We start from the raw sequence: 20,093 nt of genomic DNA, 5'->3' as shown, positions 1-20,093 counted from the left end.
AACGAACTACCACACTTCTCCAGACGCCTCCAGGCCACAATTTTGCCTCTAGCTACAGCAAAAAAACTAGCCACAGCAGAGATCTACCGCCTACCCTCATCCACCAGGGAACCCACAAACATGCCCGAGACGTGATACTAAAGTGCCCAACAGTACAAGACAAAATACAGCTCATGGCGGCTCTCAAAAGGAAAACACCACTGGCTTTCGAAGGAACTACATTGACTTTTTTCCAGGACCTCACGAGAGCCACCCTCACCTGGAGTAAAACCTTCTCTTCGCTCACCAGTAGCTGGAGATCGGCGAGCATTGAATACAGGTGGGGGACCAACGGCTCACTGACAGTGCAACGGAACGGAACTCTACACGCACTTACCTCAATGGAAGGCGCACCCGTGTTCCTAGAAACACTGGGTCTGGACATCCCGATCGCTGCTATCCCACTTTGGAGAACAACCACAGAGCGCATCACTCCCTTTGTCCCACGGGCTGGGAGCTCCCAGAACACAGAACAGCGACCGCCTCTGGAGACCGGTTTGACGCAGGGCACCTAACCCCTTCAGCAGAGGCATATTCAGGACTTAATTAATCCTTGCAAATCCACAACTACAATTTTTATTTTTTCTTTCCCTCTCTTTTATCTTTATCTTTTATCTTTTCTCTGTTTGGGGTTGTTGTTTGTTTATGTTGGCCTGCCTATTTAACCTTCAATGGTGAATGATTAGGCTTAAATGTAACCTCTAAGTCACCACTCTACCGGATAGAACCTGCAAACTTCTAGCAACCACTGACACTAGATGCACTGCATAGCCCACCTCAAATCAACAGGACACGGCACTACTCCTACATTTACATTCACACTTTGTAGCGGAACAACGAAAGCACCCCTCCTACTACCACCCCCCCCCCCCACTGTAACTCCCTTGGTCAGGAGTAATTACATCTAGGACCTAGAACACACTCACCAATCCAGTAGCTGCACACTCACCAATCCAGAGCACACACACCCAAGCGCGCTCGGTACCCCCGAAGACGCACCCCATGAATCCCGCACAACACCACCAGCACCTCGCCATTCAGGCAAAGACTGGCACACCTCACAGGGTGGTCGCTTGCACGCCCCAGCAGAGCAGCACCCCTGGTAGTTAGGCAGCGGGGGCTAAATTCAATTCAACCCATTAGCACCTCCACACTCCATCAACACCCGAGCTCGCAAAGACATATGCTCCCTTCAGCTCAAACGTACCACACCAAGAAACCCAACTCGACAGATGAGGCAGGGAAGTCTACACGTAACCCCACGCACGCAATCATAAAACACCATAGGTCCATCGACACAAACCTGACGAAACCGCAGAGTCACACCACAGTTGTTGCTCTCTATTCATTCTGAGCTCACCTTCACAGTGGGCAAAATGGGCAGTGGGCAAACTATACAGTCACCTTTGTATGCATGCATTTACGCTAGAATGGTACTGAACCTCACTGATATATCTTAATCGACTAGTCTCATAACCGGACTGCCTAAAAATATGGCACAACACGCTTGTATAGTACAATCACACTAACTTAACTAAGCATCGTAGCATCTTGTATACCTGACTTGATTAGATCCAGGCGGTGCCATTTTAGCTAATCTTACTATACTTAGGTTCAGCTTCTGTTCAAACACATACTTTTTCTAGTTCTCAAAAAAAATAAAAAAAAGATGAGGCATTACCAACCTAGAAATGGGATACATTACTGATGTCTTAAACCTAATGCTGTAAATTATTCATACATTTCCCTTGTTTTCTCTTCTGTACCCCATCTCATACGCCTTAAATAAAAAACAGATTGACAAAAAAAAAAAGAAAAAAAGAAAAAAAAAAAAAAAAAAAAAGCAGTGTGTGGCCAAAATAAAATGAGATGACTCCTATGTTTCGTCTGGTTACTGGGGGAATTGATGTCCGTATGCTTTAATGGTTTCAGAGTGGCTAAAGAAAGGAATTAGTGGAGGTAACTGTGACAGGTCACCCTGTCCCTGAACTACAAGTACTTTGCTTCACTATCGTATGCGTTCGGGACATTGCATTCCCCTTTAATTTTATTATTATTTCGTTCACCTACCAAACTAACTCCCGAACAACAAGATCACCCGTATGCGGAGTGTGCCACTCATTAACCTCTGTCACCCCATTAACAATCCTAAACCGCAAGCGTTCTAAGCGGTCGGCTGGGTGGTAGCCTTTCGGCATACAAACACGTGGTGGCGGCCATCTTTAGCTGCGAACACACAGAGCAGTGTTTGGCCGTCGAGTGCATGGAACTCAAATCGGACACTAGAAGGTGCGAACACCACTAGAACTTCCACTTCCATCGAAGTTCGGTAAAACAAATGGGAATTGAAAGACGTTCGGTGCGGGCAAGCTCCGGAATGAGAGACATACACTGAGCATATCAGTTATCCACTACGCTCGGTACTTTTACTATATTTCGTGTTTCCGAAAGAGACCGACCGCATAACCCGATTTCATGAGACGCTTTTGGGCAGGAGCCTTGTGTGTCGGTCAAAATATGACCTCCATGGAAATCCCGAACCCCTGAATCGATCTGGGTGATTTTTGATATGTAGGTCAGCCGTTTTGGGGCTATCAGGGGATTTGTGGGGTTTCCATTTATTTTGGGGGTACTTTCGGAATACTGTAAAAATGTATGTTTTCTGTGCCTGGAGATAATGGAGTGTAATACAGTGCTGGCACAGGGTAGGGATCATAGGTGGTGGGCAGAATACACTGACCCTGAGGAGTGGAAAAAATGGATGGAGAAGGGATAGAAAGACAGGTAGGAAATCTCTACTAGTAAAAGAAATCCCCCATAAAAGCTAAGAGAGATAAATGAATAATAGTAGGTGGGAAAGCCTACACGTACTAGGAGATCTCTTACCAGATGCTACAAACTGTTGAGAATAATCATATAGAAAATAATCTAAGCAGAACTATTATAAAATTAAATAATTATTAAAATTATACAATAGGAACTTATAACCACATAAAGTGATAGAATAAAAAAAAAACATACAAAATACAAATCTTGGAATACAAAAAAAAAAAAAATCAGTGATTGCTACATAAATAAATTCACTAGGTGGCAGCCTTGTATCAAAAAAATATTTGGTATAGAGGGAATCTTCCACTAAACAACGAAAAATCGTAATATATTGAAAATGGGAAAAAAAACCTTAGGACTTGGAGGCATTATCACAGTGGCTGCAATTATAAAAATATAAAAGTAGATTGTCCAAAACAACTTAGTAGTCCAATAAAATCCAAAACAATGGAAAAGTAAAATATTGTCCAATAGAGTGTCTTTAACAGACAAAGTTCTTATAGTGAAAAAGTATCAATACCACATCCCACACAGTGTGCTTCTGCTCAACAGAAATAACAGTAGCAGTAAAGTGTCAAGTTGTGGATATAATGTAACCAGTATTGGTATAATATCAGTAAAATATCCGATAGCAGCAAAAAACTAGAAAAGCTACAATTTCTGGGGAAATTGTGTGAAGTGTTCTTGCCTCCACCAGTAGTCTACAACTGGAGTGGGCGGAGTAACTGTTATCATTTATATAGCACATTTAATTGCAATGTTGTTGCACAGTTACATTAAAACATACATTTATAAAAACATTAGCAGGTGTACAAAAGGCTTTGTCTATGACATCACTTGCTGCTGCAGCCTGGCACAGGTCAGAGTATTTTGGCGGTTGCCATCTTCAAACGGTCGTATTTTAAAAACTATAAATCCTACAGCGAAGAGCTTTATATTGTGAGAATCACAAGACCCAGACCTACATTTTGATGCATAGTATGTCTCTGCAATATTAACAATGAAGGCACAGTCGCAGTTTAGAAATTGCCCTTCAAATGTGAGCTTTGCAGAGTGGAGTTTCAATACATGTCAATGGACGGCGTGAGTTGCAAACAAATGGTCATATTTTGAAAACTAGAAGGACTATGGCTTAGCTGTGGACATTTTTAGTGGCAGCAGGGATAGCTGAACGTTTTGATATAAGATTTGTGTAGACAATCATACAGTCAGTCAGACAGTCAGTGAGTCAGACAATCAGACAGTCAGTGAGTCAGACAATCAGACAGTCAGTGAGTCAGACAATCAGACAGTCAGTGAGTCAGACAATCAGACAGTCAGTGAGTCAGACAATCAGACAGTCAGTGAGTCAGACAATCAGACAGTCAGTGAGTCAGACAATCAGACAGTCAGTGAGTCAGACAATCAGACAGTCAGTGAGTCAGACAATCAGACAGTCAGTGAGTCAGACAATCAGACAGTCAGTGAGTCAGACAATCAGACAGTCAGTGAGTCAGACAGACAGTCAGTGAGTCAGACAATCAGACAGTCAGTGAGTCAGACAATCAGACAGTCAGTGAGTCAGACAATCAGACAGTCAGTGAGTCAGACAATCAGACAGTCAGTGAGTCAGACAATCAGACAGTCAGTGAGTCAGACAATCAGACAGTCAGTGAGTCAGACAATCAGACAGTCAGTGAGTCAGACAATCAGTCAGTGAGTCAGACAGTCAGTCAGTGAGTCAGACAGTCAGTCAGTGAGTCAGACAGTCAGTCAGTGAGTCAGACAGTCAGTCAGTGAGTCAGACAGTCAGTCAGTGAGTCAGACAGTCAGTCAGTGAGTCAGACAGTCAGTCAGTGAGTCAGACAGTCAGTCAGTGAGTCAGACAGTCAGTCAGTGAGTCAGACAGTCAGTCAGTGAGTCAGACAATCAGTCCGTGAGTCAGACAATCAGTCCGTGAGTCAGACAATAAGACAGACAGTCACCCTGAGTTGCTTCCGATTACTGTACTGCAATCTCACAGGATGTGGTTGCTCCGTGTGTTGCTGAATGGTGCAGTGTAGCCGGCCCCCTTTGGGGAAGTATTGGACTGGCTGATATAATCAGTAATGATGTAAAATGCTAAAAGATGGTTTATAAATCTAAATAGCCAGAAGTATCGACGAATGTTAGAATGCACCTTTACCATACAGAATGCTGCAAACTATTTTTTATTTTGTTTTAATACATTGTATTGGTGTCTGGAAGGTCCTTTTATTAGTGTTATTAATAACCACGTGGTGGTGGGGAGTGATGTCATGGGTGTTGAGTGGAGGGTATTTCTCGAGCTTAACAACATCCCTGTGTAGAGGGGTTCCTTCTATGACAAACTCACTATATGTCAATATGAGTGATGGACAAGGTGAGTATACTCCTTACGGTACTTACCGACAGTGCCCGGACGATCACGCCCAGCACAGTCACGGCACGGATCCTTGTAAACAGAGAATATCTCGTGATTTTGTTCCAAAGAGTCATCTGAAAGAAAAACAAAGACAGGCTCAATGCGTGTGATCATTCCTCAATAAACACAATACTTAAATATATATAAACTAGTTCTGGAAAAACTAAACTGAGACCAAGGGCTCGGTAATGTTATTTTTATTACTAGAATGCTTTGGCTTTACCTGTAATGCCAGCTGCTATGGAATGCAACACGCACAGATATAGAAACACACACGACACACACAGATACACAAACACACAGAGATACACAGAGACATAGAATGTGACGGCAGATGAGAACCATTCGGCCCATCTAGTCTGCCCAGTTTTCTAAATACTTTCATTAGTCCCTGGCCTTATCTTATAGTTAGGATAGCCTTATGCCTATCCCACGCATGCTTAAACTCCTTTACTGTGTTAACCTCTACCACTTCAGCTGGAAGGCTATTCCATGCATCCACTACCCTCTCAGTAAAGTAATACTTCCTGATATTATTTTTAAACCTTTGTCCCTCTAATTTAAGACTATGTCCTCTTGTTGTGGTAGTTTTTCTTCTTTTAAATATAGTCTCCTCCTTTACTGTGTTGATTCCCTTTATGTATTTAAATGTTTCCATCATATCCCCCCTGTCTCGTCTTTCCTCCAAGCTATACATGTTAAGATCCTTTAACCTTTCCTGGTAAGTTTTATCCTGCAATCCATGAACCAGTTTAGTAGCCCTTCTCTGAACTCTCTCTAAGGTATCAATATCCTTCTGAAGATAGGGTCTCCAGTACTGTGTACAATACTCCAAGTGAGGTCTCACCAGTGTTCTGTACAATGGCATGAGCACTTCCCTCTTTCTACTGCTAATACCTCTCCCTATACAACCAAGCATTCTGCTAGCATTTCCTGCTGCTCTATTACATTGTCTGCCTACCTTTAAGTCATCAGAAATAATCACCCCTAAATCCCTTTCCTCAGATGTTGAGGTTAGGACTCTATCAAATATTCTGTACTCTGCCCTTGGGTTTTTACGTCCAAGATGCATTATCTTGCACTTATCCACATTAAATGTAGAGTTCATCTTTAAAAATAGGAGGGAAATTAAAACGTCACGTAATTGCTATTTTTTACTTATATACTGTATGGATCAAAGAACAAATGTTAAACATGAAATGCATTAGGGGAATATGACCGTAAATGTGCAGAGATGCATAAGACAGAAAAGCTGGAGTGTAAAACAGTCTCCTAATTATCCTATTTAGCATACTTATATTACTATGTAAATTACGTTAGCTACAGCTTTAAGGGAATGACCCTGCAGGATTTAGCCGAACGGGCTTACAATGATAGTACTTTAGTGATTGAATGAATGCAGCTCTCCTTCCAGGCAGGTATCGTCCCCTCTGCCTATTCCTCTGTATCTCTCCTTCCAGGCAGGTATCGCCCCCTCTGCCTATTCCTCTGCAGCTCTCCTTCCAGGCAGGTATCGCCCCCTCTGCCTATTCCTCTGCAGCCCTCCTTCCAGGCAGGTATTGTCCCCTCTGCCTATTCCTCTGCAGCTCTCCTTCCAGGCAGGTATCGTCCCCTCTGCCTATTCCTCTGCAGCTCTCCTTCCAGGCAGGTATCGTCCCCTCTGCAGCCCTTCTTCCAGGCAGGTATTGTCCCCTCTGCCTATTCCTCTGCAGCCCTCCTTCCAGGCAGGTATCGTTCCCTCTGTCTATTCCTCTGCAGCTCTCCTTCCAGGCAGGTATCGTCCCCTCTGCCTATTCCTCTGCAGCTCTCCTTCCAGGCAGGTATCGTCCCCTCTGCCTATTCCTCTGCAGCCCTCCTTCCAGGCAGGTATCGTCCCCTCTGCCTATTCCTCTGCAGCCCTCCTTTCAGGCAGGTATCGTCCCCTCTGCCTATTCCTCTGCAGCCCTCCTTCCAGGCAGGTATCGTCCCCTCTGCAGCTCTCCTTCCAGGCAGGTATTGTCCCCTTTGCCTATTCCTCTGCAGCCCTCCTTCCAGGCAGGTATCGTCCCCTCTGCAGCTCTCCTTCCAGACAGCTATCGGCCCCTCTGCCTATTCCTCTGCAGCTCTCCTTCCAGGCAGGTATCGTCCCCTCTGCCTATTCCTCTGCAGCCCTCCTTCCAGGCAGGTATCGTCCCCTCTGCCTATTCCTCTGCAGCTCTCCTTCCAGGCAGGTATCGTCCCCTCTGCCTATTCCTCTGCAGCCCTCCTTCCAGGCAGGTATCGTCCCCTCTGCCTATTCCTCTGCAGCTCTCCTTCCAGGCAGGTATCGTCCCCTCTGCCTATTCCTCTGCAGCCCTCCTTCCAGGCAGGTATCGTCCCCTCTGCAGCTCTCCTTCCAGGCAGGTATTGTCCCCTCTGCAGCTCTCCTTCCAGGCAGGTATTGTCCCCTCTGCAGCCCTCCTTCCAGGCAGGTATCGTCCCCTCTGCAGCTCTCCTTCCAGGCAGGTATCGTCCCCTCTGCCTATTCCTCTGCAGCCCTTCTTCCAGGCAGGTATCGTCCCCTCTGCAGCTCTCCTTCCAGGCAGGTATCGTCCCCTCTGCCTATTCCTCTGCAGCTCTCCTTCCAGGCAGGTATCGTCCCCTCTGCCTATTCCTCTGCAGCACTCCTTCCAGGCAGGTATCGTCCCCTCTGCCTATTCCTCTGCAGCTCTCCTTCCAGGCAGGTATCGTCCCCTCTGCAGCTTTCCTTCCAGGCAGGTATCGTCCCCTCTGCCTATTCCTCTGCAGCCCTCCTTCCAGGCAGGTATCGTCCCCTCTGCCTATTCCTCTGCAGCTCTCCTTCCAGGCAGGTATCGTCCCCTCTGCCTATTCCCCTGCAGCCCTCCTTCCAGGCAGGTATCGTCCCCTCTGCCTATTCCTCTGCAGCCCTCCTTCCAGGCAGGTATCGTCCCCTCTGCCTATTCCTCTGCAGCCCTCCATCCAGGCAGGTATCGTCCCCTCTGCCTATTCCTCTGCAGCTCTCCTTCCAGGCAGGTATCGTCCCCTCTGCCTATTCCTCTGCAGCTCTCCTTCCAGGCAGGTATTGTCCCCTCTGCCTATTCCTCTGCAGCCCTTCTTCCAGGCAGGTATTGTAACAGGGCTTATTATCCTGGGAGAAGTATCCTGGCTTGAGATATTGTAGCAAGGCTTATTATCCCGAGACAAGTTTCCCAGCTTGAGATAATGTAACACAGCTCATTATCCTGGGAGAAGTTTCCGGGCTGGAGATAATGAGTAAACAAACTGACAGACAGACATTGCAAACGCCCCCTGAAATATACTGCCAGCCGTATGACGCACTCCAGCCAGTCATCGGTGTTTCATTCAGAAAGATCTCTCTCCTGACGATCATCAGTGTATCCACGAGACTAGGTAAAGCGGGGCAGATTATTCACTTGGTGAGGTAAAGACACCATTGCTCATTAGTATATCTAGGACCACTGGAGGTATTTGCCTTGAGAGACAGTCCCACTGCTGAAGTGCTTTCTGACCATGGTGTTCATGTATTTGTATCATCTTACGAAAGATGAAACACAGTCAGTGCAAGATTCCAGACATATGACCTGCGGCATGTGATACAGTGTTACAAAGCACATCATCCCGTACACAGACTACAATTCCATTGTGTTATATTCATCACTCCAGGATAAAACAAAATCGGTCACCTCATTCACGTAACAATTCCAGAAATGGACTTACCAAGAGAGCAATTGTCAAAGTTCAAGTCACCGCAAAGAATATCGAAGCAAATAATATCTCCAGTCTCACGGTTTTCAGCCTGGAACTCGGACACCCATCGAAGGACGAGAGACATTTGTTCACATCGAATACTGGCATCCTCTGGATGGAGAGAGAGAAACATTCTGATTAATGACGGTGCAGGGGAATAATTACTCCCCACAGTGGGAGGAACAGGAACAGAGATGTAATTACAGCTTCAAAGGTTTTATCATATCATCCACTTATTGAGTTTTTACTTATTTATTGTGAAACGTTGACTGTCACCTGCACGCTCTTTAAATATAAACTCTAGCAGCTACCCTGCAGCAGGATTTACAAATAACAGATTGTTGCAGCAGGTTGAAGGAGTACACCATGCCAAACAGCCAACCCTGTTAAAGGAGAGTGTGACGACCCTGGTGGCACTTGGACATCACAAATGCTATTGTTAATATGACAACAGTCTGCCTGGTTGAATCACAAAGGAGCCAACTTAATGCCGTATAACCACAGCCTTTACCACTAGAACACAAATGCTATGGACATATTGTAAGCCAATACAACAGCCAATCTACCTTAAATAAGCAGACAATATGTATCTATCTTGCCAATAGATAACCATATCATAAACTAAGAAATAGATAGTGTATATTTCCTATCCTACATCAGTATACACAGTGCTGGACCCCAGGTAGCCCTTGAAAAGACCAGACTGTATTGTGTAAGCTTCCTACACGCAGAATGTATTGGAGGCTATTTTGCAGTATTTGTATTAATATTAAGACTTGTTAATTACAGGAAGAACTACACAGAAAAACAAAGTAATCCTGTACAATAAAACACAGAGTGCAATAATTCAGGGCTTGACAAGACATACAGGGACAGGCCACACAAGAAATACCTCTCCTATATACGAACTACAGACTCAAAGCTCTACTATAGCTCCTGTAAACTACCTACTGTCCCATTCCTCTCCTGTAAACTACAGACTCATAGCTCTCCTGTAGACTAACTACAGAACCATAGCTCTACTATAGACTGTGGCGGACTCTGTACTATTCCCTTAATTTGCCCGTACCTATCTCCATATTTCCCAAATTCATTTGTACCTCCTTGTTCGTGGACCAAATGGAGCATGTGAGGTCACCCATTTTATACCCTTCGAACACCGACCACCCCTGGCTCGTTAACCTGAAAGGAACAATTAAGTCAAGTGCTTTCCCTTGGTGGCCACCATTCGTATAACTGAACACGTGCTCTAGTGAATGGCGGCCATTTTGTCTCCGGAACACAGGCAGGGGTACATGGTCGCTGAGTGTCTGAAATTCTGGGACGGCTACTCGAGCCTGTGAACTCCAGAGAAACTTGTACCGCTGCTCATTCCTCTCCCAGGCAAGTTAGGAAAATGGCATTCGGGAGATGGGAGCTACCGAACCTTAGGAGCATTCACTCGCTAACAGCCAGGGGGAGCGTTTGTCGGTGTTCGTGCAGTAACCCCGGAAAATAGACCAGCCCGCCAACCCTTTTCTTGTGGAACTATTCTGGGCTATTGTTTTGTGGCTGGCCGGTCAAAACTTTACCCGAATGGTGATTTCATTCTACCGAAAGGATCTGAGCGCTTTTTGGACAACTTGGGCGTTCAGATCCGGGCTATTCTGGGATGTAGGATTTGTGGGGTTCCTGTAATATTTTTATATGTTTTTGGGGGTATTTTTGTATTTGTTCCTGTAACTGAGAGATAATGGAGTTAGCCTTCTTTTGACTCAATTATCTCCCAGACACAGGGACTCAATGCTGTGTGTCATCCAGTTACTTGGGGAATGGGCTATAATCACTGACCAGCGCTTTCTTCGGTCTCAGGATTGCAGCTCCGCTACATAGACTAATTACAGACCTATAGCTCTCCTGTTGACCAACTACAGACCCATACCTCTCCTGTCGACCAACTACAGACCCATACCTCTCCTGTCGACCAACTACAGACCCATACCTCTCCTGTCGACCAACTACAGACCCATACCTCTCCTGTCGACCAACTACAGACCCATACCTCTCCTGTCGACCAACTACAGACCCATACCTCTCCTGTCGACCAACTACAGACCCATACCTCTCCTGTCGACCAACTACAGACCCATACCTCTCCTGTCGACCAACTACAGACCCATACCTCTCCTGTCGACCAACTACAGACCCATACCTCTCCTGTCGACCAACTACAGACCCATACCTCTCCTGTCGACCAACTACAGACCCATACCTCTCCTGTCGACCAACTACAGACCCATACCTCTCCTGTCGACCAACTACAGACCCATACCTCTCCTGTCGACCAACTACAGACCCATACCTCTCCTGTCGACCAACTACAGACCCATACCTCTCCTGTCGACCAACTACAGACCCATACCTCTCCTGTCGACCAACTACAGACCCATACCTCTCCTGTCGACCAACTACAGACCCATACCTCTCCTGTCGACCAACTACAGACCCATACCTCTCCTGTCGACCAACTACAGACCCATACCTCTCCTGTCGACCAACTACAGACCCATACCTCTCCTGTCGACCAACTACAGACCCATACCTCTCCTGTCGACCAACTACAGACCCATACCTCTCCTGTCGACCAACTACAGACCCATACCTCTCCTGTCGACCAACTACAGACCCATACCTCTCCTGTCGACCAACTACAGACCCATACCTCTCCTGTCGACCAACTACAGACCCATACCTCTCCTGTCGACCAACTACAGACCCATACCTCTCCTGTCGACCAACTACAGACCCATACCTCTCCTGTCGACCAACTACAGACCCATACCTCTCCTGTCGACCAACTACAGACCCATACCTCTCCTGTCGACCAACTACAGACCCATACCTCTCCTGTCGACCAACTACAGACCCATACCTCTCCTGTCGACCAACTACAGACCCATACCTCTCCTGTCGACCAACTACAGACCCATACCTCTCCTGTCGACCAACTACAGACCCATACCTCTCCTGTCGACCAACTACAGACCCATACCTCTCCTGTAGACCGACTACAGACCTATATCTCTACTATAGACTAACTACAGACCCATACCTCTCCTAGTGATCTTCACCATGCTGGGGCTGTCCTTAGGACATCAATTTGCAACTCTCCGAGTTATCCCAAATCCCAGTGTCTGTTCTGGACAGATAGATCAGGTATATTGCTGGCATTTAATTGTCTTACTTCCATTCTGGAGGAAGAAGGGCCCACGGAATAAAGGACTGCATTGCTGTCTTGCTATCAGCCCACTGCAAACATTAGGAAGATGGAGGAATGGAACAAGAGAATGAGGGAGATCATGAAAGGAATGTGGTAAGGTGGAAGAGCGTCTAGATATGTTTAAAAAAGGTTATCAGAGAGTGGAACAGCTGGTGTCACTTACGCTCTGGGGCATGTAAGTGGGTGCAGTTAAAGTATCCTACAATCCTCTGCTTCTCTTCTGTGATGCCAACCTTAACCTACAAATAAAATGTAAAATAAAATGTAAACTGCAGGAATGTACTATAACATTAATGGCCATAAATAGAAGCTGCAAGGAATTGTAAGTAATATACAGTCTGTCACCCCGTTACCTGAACAATGTACAGGGCTAAAGAATCCGTTCGTGCTTTCCAGATTAAATAATCATTGCGTTGTTTTCGGGTTTATTCTGACAGTTACTGATACATAATAAAACAACAAAGGATGTTACATGATCATGGGTGTTTAACAGCAGATGGTAATTGCTGGACTCCTGAAAGGAGAGTTAGACTCTACATAGTTAGAGAAGAAGAAGAACCTTGTGCAGCAGGCAACAGCAAGACCTTGTGGCCTTTTGTTCTCTATTCTGTATAGCAATGACCATAACGTCAGACTATAACCCTAGCCATATATTGATACCATCTGTTACTTATGTCAATCCAGATATCCATACATAATCAATAGAAACATAGAATATGCAATATTCTACACACAGCCCACATACATACATACATAACACAAACACAATACCACATTGTAGTCTGGTCAAAATAGGACTTTAAATAATTGTGGTTCTAAAAGGAAGATGGAAATATATAACACTGTATTTCAATCTCTTCGTCCTATCAGCTTTCCTGCAGTCAGTTCTGCCATTACCACAGAAATCTTTCTGAAACGGAAGCTGGCTGACGACCAGAGTACAGTAAGGTCCGTAATTCGGTGCTGTAAGAGGAGCTGCCAACTCTACCTCTCTCTCCCTGATAAGTGACAAACAAAAACACTACGTTCTGTATTTCACCTAGAGGTTTGGGGGCAGTAGGAACCCCAGACCAGCTAATTATGGTGGCATTTCCTTCATGTAACCATTTACAGAACCCATCACAAAATATAAATGGTTGTAATAAATATGAATGGAAACAACCGCATTAGGAGCATAGTTCCAGAATTCCAATATTTCGTATTATCAGAAAGGATTAATGATCTCTCTCTACTCATCTTTTTAGTAAAATACACAGAAATAATTCTCTAACATACACACAAAGTTATAGAGTAGAGTCCTATCAAATCTTCCTCGTAACATCCTTACAGAAAGCTAATAACTGGAAACTCAGACAGCAGAGATCAAGATGTACGCCAAGAATAATAAAGGATATAACATTAAATAAAGATAAGAAAATCCAAATCAAACCATTTATAACCCGCTACACTAAAAATGTGGTATATCTTTTAATTTGTCCATGTGGATTAAAATATGTAGGGAGGACAACAAGACCCCTACACACTAGGGTTAGAGAACATATATACAAAATGCAGATAGGTTTCGAGCAGCATAGTGTCTCTAGTCACAACCAAAAACCAGAGGGTCTAAAGGTTATAGGGATAAATAAAGTAAATACAAACTGGAGGGGTGGAGATTTTATAAGGGATTTGGGGAAAAGTGAGATGGAATGGATCTATAGATTAAATACATTGATCCCGTATGGTCTCGACGCAGATTATGAGTTGTGCCATTTTTTTACGACTCTCCCCTTTTTTCTTAACTGGAATTTATTTATTTTTGTCTTTTTATTCAGTGTATTAACAGAGTGTTTTCTTTTATATTGTATTTTATATATATATATATATATATATTATTTCTGTTTATTTGGACATTTTAGGGAAATTACCTATATTAGGGCTGCTAGATTTATTTCTTACGTTTTTAGTATGTACTATTGATATTCGATCAGGGTTGCCTGTAATATCATATAATCATCCGACAATAATTTATGCAATATCTCTATAAAACCAATTAAAGTTATTCAGTAAACTAGAACTAATGATGACATTATTTGAGAAAAAAGCAAATAATGAGTCGAAATGGACGGAGTATATAGATATAGACATGAAAGATAGAAAAAAGTGGAGGCTGAATGAGTAACGATTTACATTAAATGGAAATAGGAATCTATAGAATGTGCAACAACGTACAGGATGTGAAATAGGAAAACGGATTTAGAGAACCACTTTATTTAAATTGCAAATTAATCCCATTAGGGTTTCAAAGATTAATTCGTTATATATGAAGGATTCTAAAAATAGATCCGAATACCAAGTAAAAGGGAAGGATTCATTAATATTCTGTTTAGAATAATTAGAAGACTGATGACAATAGGTAAAAAAAGGAAAATGAAGAAACGATTGGTTTGATATTTGGTTGGTTGATATTTGGAGCCAACAATGTTTTTACTATAGTATCATTATGAATTCCAATTTATGGGATAAAATGTAACTGATAAGAAGAGACTAACTATGTATGACGATAAGAAAATTGATCCTGTCTGTTTCGTTTTATTTCTTTCTCCTATATGGGATGAAACATTATTTTTCGTCAGCTGGATTTGTGTGGACATTAAGAACTTAACCAAATCATGGAACGATGAACGAATAAAGAATATATATTTGCTGCTGAATATAAATGCAGCTCACCGCACGGAGGAAAGAAAGGAGCCAAAACGACAAGAAACGATTTAACCATTTCGGCTCAGGGTACCGGCATGGACCGCACACGTCGTACCTGTGGGTGGTACTGACGTGTGACGGTTAATGGGCACTGACTATTTGCCCACCGATTTTGGATATTTAAATCTGCATGAGGAGTCCCAAGTGTCAGGATCCCGCGGGCGGCTGCAAGGGGAGGCTGCAGTCCGCTCGCGGCACTCACCCTCCAGCCGTCCGTGGTCCCCTTCCCGGCGTACGCTCGGCATCCTTTCTCCTACCCTTTGACCTCGGCTTGTCTCTCGTTATTCTGTCTTCTGGTTCCCTTACTCGGCTTGTCTCCTGACTATTCTTTGTGTGCTTAGCCCGGCCACTCTAAGGTCCGGTACTGCACCTTTTCTGTGTGTGTGTTAGCGTGTTTTGGTTCCCAGAATCGTGACACCAGGATCACTGCTGTATTATAACCCGGTTTGAAGAAGCCACGTTTACAGTGGCGAAACGCGTCCCGGTTTTTTAAGCACATTGAGGCTTTTTAATTTTATATATTACAGTGTATTAATAAATTTTCTAATTGTTTAACCGATCCTGGTTCCCGATACCGTTATATTCAACGGGGAGTGCAGTCCCGAATCTGCACGACGCTGCTAAATTCTGACTCTATACTTGTGAGTACCCACTTGGGATGAGTATATTATATTTTTAGAAATATTTTAAAGCAATACTGCGCTATTTGGTGTACCTCTATTTATCCACAGACTTCGGAATTATATCGGAAAGAAAGGGGGGTCACCTGTATGGACCCAGAGGCTATTCAAACCAGAGCTTGGTCTATAGCTCTCCGTTTGTGAGTGTGTACATCACATTATAATATTAATTATCGCATATACCCTAAGTGTGATCTATACTATATGTGATTATTCCTTCTAGATATTCCCCTGCTGAAACCCTGCTTCTGAAAGTTTTTAAAAAGCTGATTTATAATTTTCTATACATAAGCGCTACATTCTTAATTGGTTTTATACACCAAAACGGCTTCATTAAGCTAAAGTTGTTCAGGTGACTATAGTGTCCCTTTAAAATCCTCATTAAGGCATGCCAAGTGAAAGCATAGGAAGAGACAATCCGATTCCTCACTCAATGTACTGGAAGAATCGGTTTTACTCCTGCAAGACTTTAAAGCTTCTTTATGTTCCTCAGGGATGAGGACTCTTTGTGTCTTTAGATCAAATAGTAATAACTTTGTCCTGCTCCACTCCGGATAGAATATACATTAAATGAGAAAGCTTCTGGGATTCTTTCACTCCATGAGAGATATCAGTATGTCCTGCTGGCCATGAAAATCGAAATTTTACTTTTTTCCTTAGTATAGTGGCAGTACCTGTGGGATGTTCTTAATCACGATGGACGAGTACGCTTAGAAATAAAAATTAAAACATAAAAAAAAAAAACAAGCTCTTCCAACCCCCTCTCATAACTTTAAAAGGTTGTCCAAGACTGAGCACCCCAGTAAAAGCAAGAATTCACACATAGACCAAATGCTGCAAAAATTTCAACATGAGCCCGAAAGCAGCTTCTGAGGAAGAAAAGATGTCTAGCTTGCAGTGCATTATAAATCAAATTAATGATGACCACATAGCTGCTTTGCATATCTTCTGAAGAATAAGGGGATTCTGAGACCCTTAACTTTGTATGCTAACTTGACTGTGTCAGTCAACCACCTGATATTGGTAGATGCCTCTCTACCTTGATATGGACCTTGGAAGATGACCAAGGTGGTCTGATATCCTGAAACAGAAGCACAGGTCATCTCAAACTAACTTGATTGCGTTCTACGAAGAAGTAAGTAGAAGTATAGATCAGGGTGTTGCAGTGGATGTGATCTATTTGGATTTTACCAAGGCATTTGATACAGTTCCACATAATAGATTAGTGTTCAAACTCAAGGAAAATCGGTGAACTCAACATGAAAATGCTTGTTCTTGGGTAGAATACTGGCTTAAAAACAGAGTACAAAGAGTTGTCGTTAATGGTAAATTTTCAAGCTGGACAGAGGTGGCAAGTGGTTTCCCTCAGGGGTCTGTTCTGGGACCCCTTCTATTTAACATAGTTACATAGCTGAAAAGAGACTTGCGTCCATCAAGTTCAGCCTTCCTCACATATGCTTTTGCTGTTGATCCAAAAGAAGGCAAAAAACCCAGTCTGAAGCGCTTCCAATTTTGCAACAAACTAGGAAAAAATTCCTTCTTGACCCCAAAATAGCAGTCAGATGTCTCCTTGGATCAAGCAGCTATTACCCCACTAATTAGAAATTGTATCCCTGTAACATGTTTATAAATGATCTTTGTGACGAAGTGCCCTTCGCCACTTTGTCCTGGAGAGGCCTGCTTGCCTGCCTCCTCCCCTGTGACTTTGGCCCTGGACTGTATTGCCCTGGAAAACGTACATTTGGGCATAATGGATTTGTATATACTGCTCCTGGCCCTTTAAGTACTTGGGAGCGGTGTTTCAACGTTTTAACTGGCACTTCGAATACAGTCGAAGTGCCGAAGCCGTCGAAGTACCAAAGCCGTCGAACTATCGAAGCTGTCGAAGTGGCCGCCATTACAGCCGAACACGTGGCGGCGGCCATCTTAAGGCAACCGAACGCGGTCAGCGGTGAACTGTACTTTCCCTTATCCTTCAACACCACAGCTGGAGACTAAGTCCCGTTCGAACACCCATTCGAATGGGACTGTCATCTTTTCATGGGAAATAGATCGCCACTCGACTAGCGACCACCGCGGAAGTTTTAACCGCATTTGACTTCGACACTTCGACAAAAGTCGAAGTGCGTTCGAATATTCGAACACCGATTTCGGATGGAACTTAACCATTTTTCAGGACAGAAATAGACCGACCACACAGCCTGAATCTGTGGAACTGTTTTTGGGCATGCAAACAGGCGTGCGGTCGGTCCAAAGAGACTTTTTAATATCTCTGGAACCACTGGACGGATTCTCACGAATTATGAATATGTTGTTCCACAATTTATGTTGTCCATAAAAATATAAGTTTTATTCCTGTGCTATGTAAAATGGGAAAGTTATGAAAGTGGATAAAAAATTTATAAAAATGTATAAGTTTTAGCTTGGAGATAATTGAGTAAATATAGTAGGAAACTCAATTATCTCCCAAGCAGAGGGGAGGGAACCGGTGGGCTGTACTATTTTGTGATTGGTTATTTTATGCCTCCCCCTGGGTGTGTCCTGTGTGTACTTTTGGTAATAAAAAGCAGGCTGGGTGTCCCAGACCTCAGAGTTCTTCTTGACCTCTTCTGACCCTCAATACGTAGCCTTGTCTCGTTATTGGAGGGAATTGCTGTATCACACTGGGGATTGCTATGCTCTGCATATTCCCCTGAGCTTAATCACTTAGCTCTTTTAAGAGCTTGTTCCTGTTACGCTCTCCTGGAGGAGAGGTCTTCCCCACACGGTCCTGGAGGACAGAAGCCGATCCAGGGTGGAAGGAAGACTGCGCGGCTCCAGTTAAGCTATGGCGGTTGTGGAGCCCGCGGTGGTTGTGGTGTCGTCTGCAGTGCTTGGAGTCCTCTGTAAGCGCTAGGAGCATCCATCAACGGAGGGTACTCGGTCGGAGTACACGGAGCTCCGTTACAATCTTGAAAAAAGCATTGAAAGTCATGTTTCAGTGTTTGCAGATGACACAAAACTCTGTAAAGTAATACAATGTGAGCAAGATATTACTTTGCTGCAGAGGGATTTAGATAGACTGGAGGACAGGGCACTCAAATGGCAGATGAAATTTAATGTTGAAAAATGCAAAGTTATGCACTTCCAACGTAAAGAATACACAAGCAACATATACCCTTAATGGAAGCGAATTAGAAATAACACACGAAAAGGACTTGGGAATTGTTATAGACCAACTATGCAACAATGTGCAATGTCAATCAGCAGTGGCTAAGGCCAGTAAGGTATTGTCATGCATGAAAAAGGGCATTCATTCTCGGGACGAGAATATCATTTTGCCTCTTTATAAATCACTGGTAAGACCACATATTGAATATGCTGTGCAATTTTGGGCTCCTGTTCTAAAGGAGGATATCATGGCACTAGAAAAATTGCAGAGGCGGGCTACAAAATTAATAAAAGGAATGGAACATATCAGCTATGAAGAAAGGTTAACAAATTTAAACCTATTTAGTTTAGAAAAACGTCGCCTGAGAGGGGATATGATAACATTATACAAATATATTCAGGGCCAATACAAACCATTGTGTGAAAATCTATTCATAAACCGGACTTTACATAGGACACGAGGTCATGCGTTTAGACTGGAAGAAAGAAGATTTCGTCTAAGGCAAAGGAAAGGTTTTTTTACTGTAAGAACAATCAGGATGTGGAATTCTCTGCCTGAAGAAGTGGTTTTATCAGAGACCATACAGATGTTCAAACAGCTACTAGATGCATACTTGCAAAGACAGAATATTCAAGGATATAATCTTTCAATGTAGGGTAATAACTGCTTGATTCAAGGATAAATCTGACTGCCATTCTGGGGTCAAGAAGGATTTTTTTTCCTAGCTTGTTGCAAAATTGTGCTTCAAACTGGTTTTTTTTGCCTTCTTTTGGATCAAAAGCAAAAAACAAATGTGAGAAAGGCTGAACTTGATGGACGCAAGTCTCTTTTCAGCCTACGTAATCTCTCAATATAGATTTATAGTTCTCTTCCAGAAGTTGAAGTTTGGCCTCTTTAGGGGAAAAAGGATGGTGTGTTGACATTCATTTTAGACAGAACCTTGGTAGAAATGATGGTTTTGGATGTAACACTACCTTATCTTGCTGAAAGATTGTAACACTTTCTGAACAAGACAAGGGTTTTATTTCCCCCTTTTGCGCCTGATAGACATGATTGCCACCATGAAAATACGTCTTTAATAATAATAACAATAACAATAACAATAATAATAATGTGTATGAGCCTTATTCAAGTGGCACAAAAGCAGCTTCATGAAAGCCAAATCCCAGACGGGGAAAAATTATTTGTGAGGAGGACAGCTGAGCAAAATGACAAAAATAATGG

At 43.4% G+C, this 20,093-nt stretch overlaps 1 protein-coding gene across 1 annotated transcript in view; it reads right to left on the bottom strand.

The window, feature by feature from the left end:
• Nucleotides 1–20,093, bottom strand: part of LOC134614080 (sphingomyelin phosphodiesterase 5-like) — an 85,953-nt gene that overhangs the window by 38,586 nt on the left and 27,274 nt on the right. Inside the window, exons 3-5 of the mRNA XM_063457497.1 lie at nucleotides 12,460–12,535; nucleotides 9,008–9,148; nucleotides 5,275–5,364 (exon numbers count right to left, since the gene is read on the bottom strand). Of these exons, the coding sequence (XP_063313567.1) occupies nucleotides 5,275–5,364; nucleotides 9,008–9,148; nucleotides 12,460–12,535 (307 nt within the window). The remainder of the gene's footprint in view (nucleotides 1–5,274; nucleotides 5,365–9,007; nucleotides 9,149–12,459; nucleotides 12,536–20,093) is intronic.

This window comes from Pelobates fuscus, chromosome 6, assembly GCF_036172605.1.
Source record: "Pelobates fuscus isolate aPelFus1 chromosome 6, aPelFus1.pri, whole genome shotgun sequence".
NCBI classification, from domain to species: Eukaryota; Metazoa; Chordata; class Amphibia; order Anura; family Pelobatidae; genus Pelobates; species Pelobates fuscus.
This window is presented reverse-complemented; position numbering and strand designations above follow the sequence as displayed.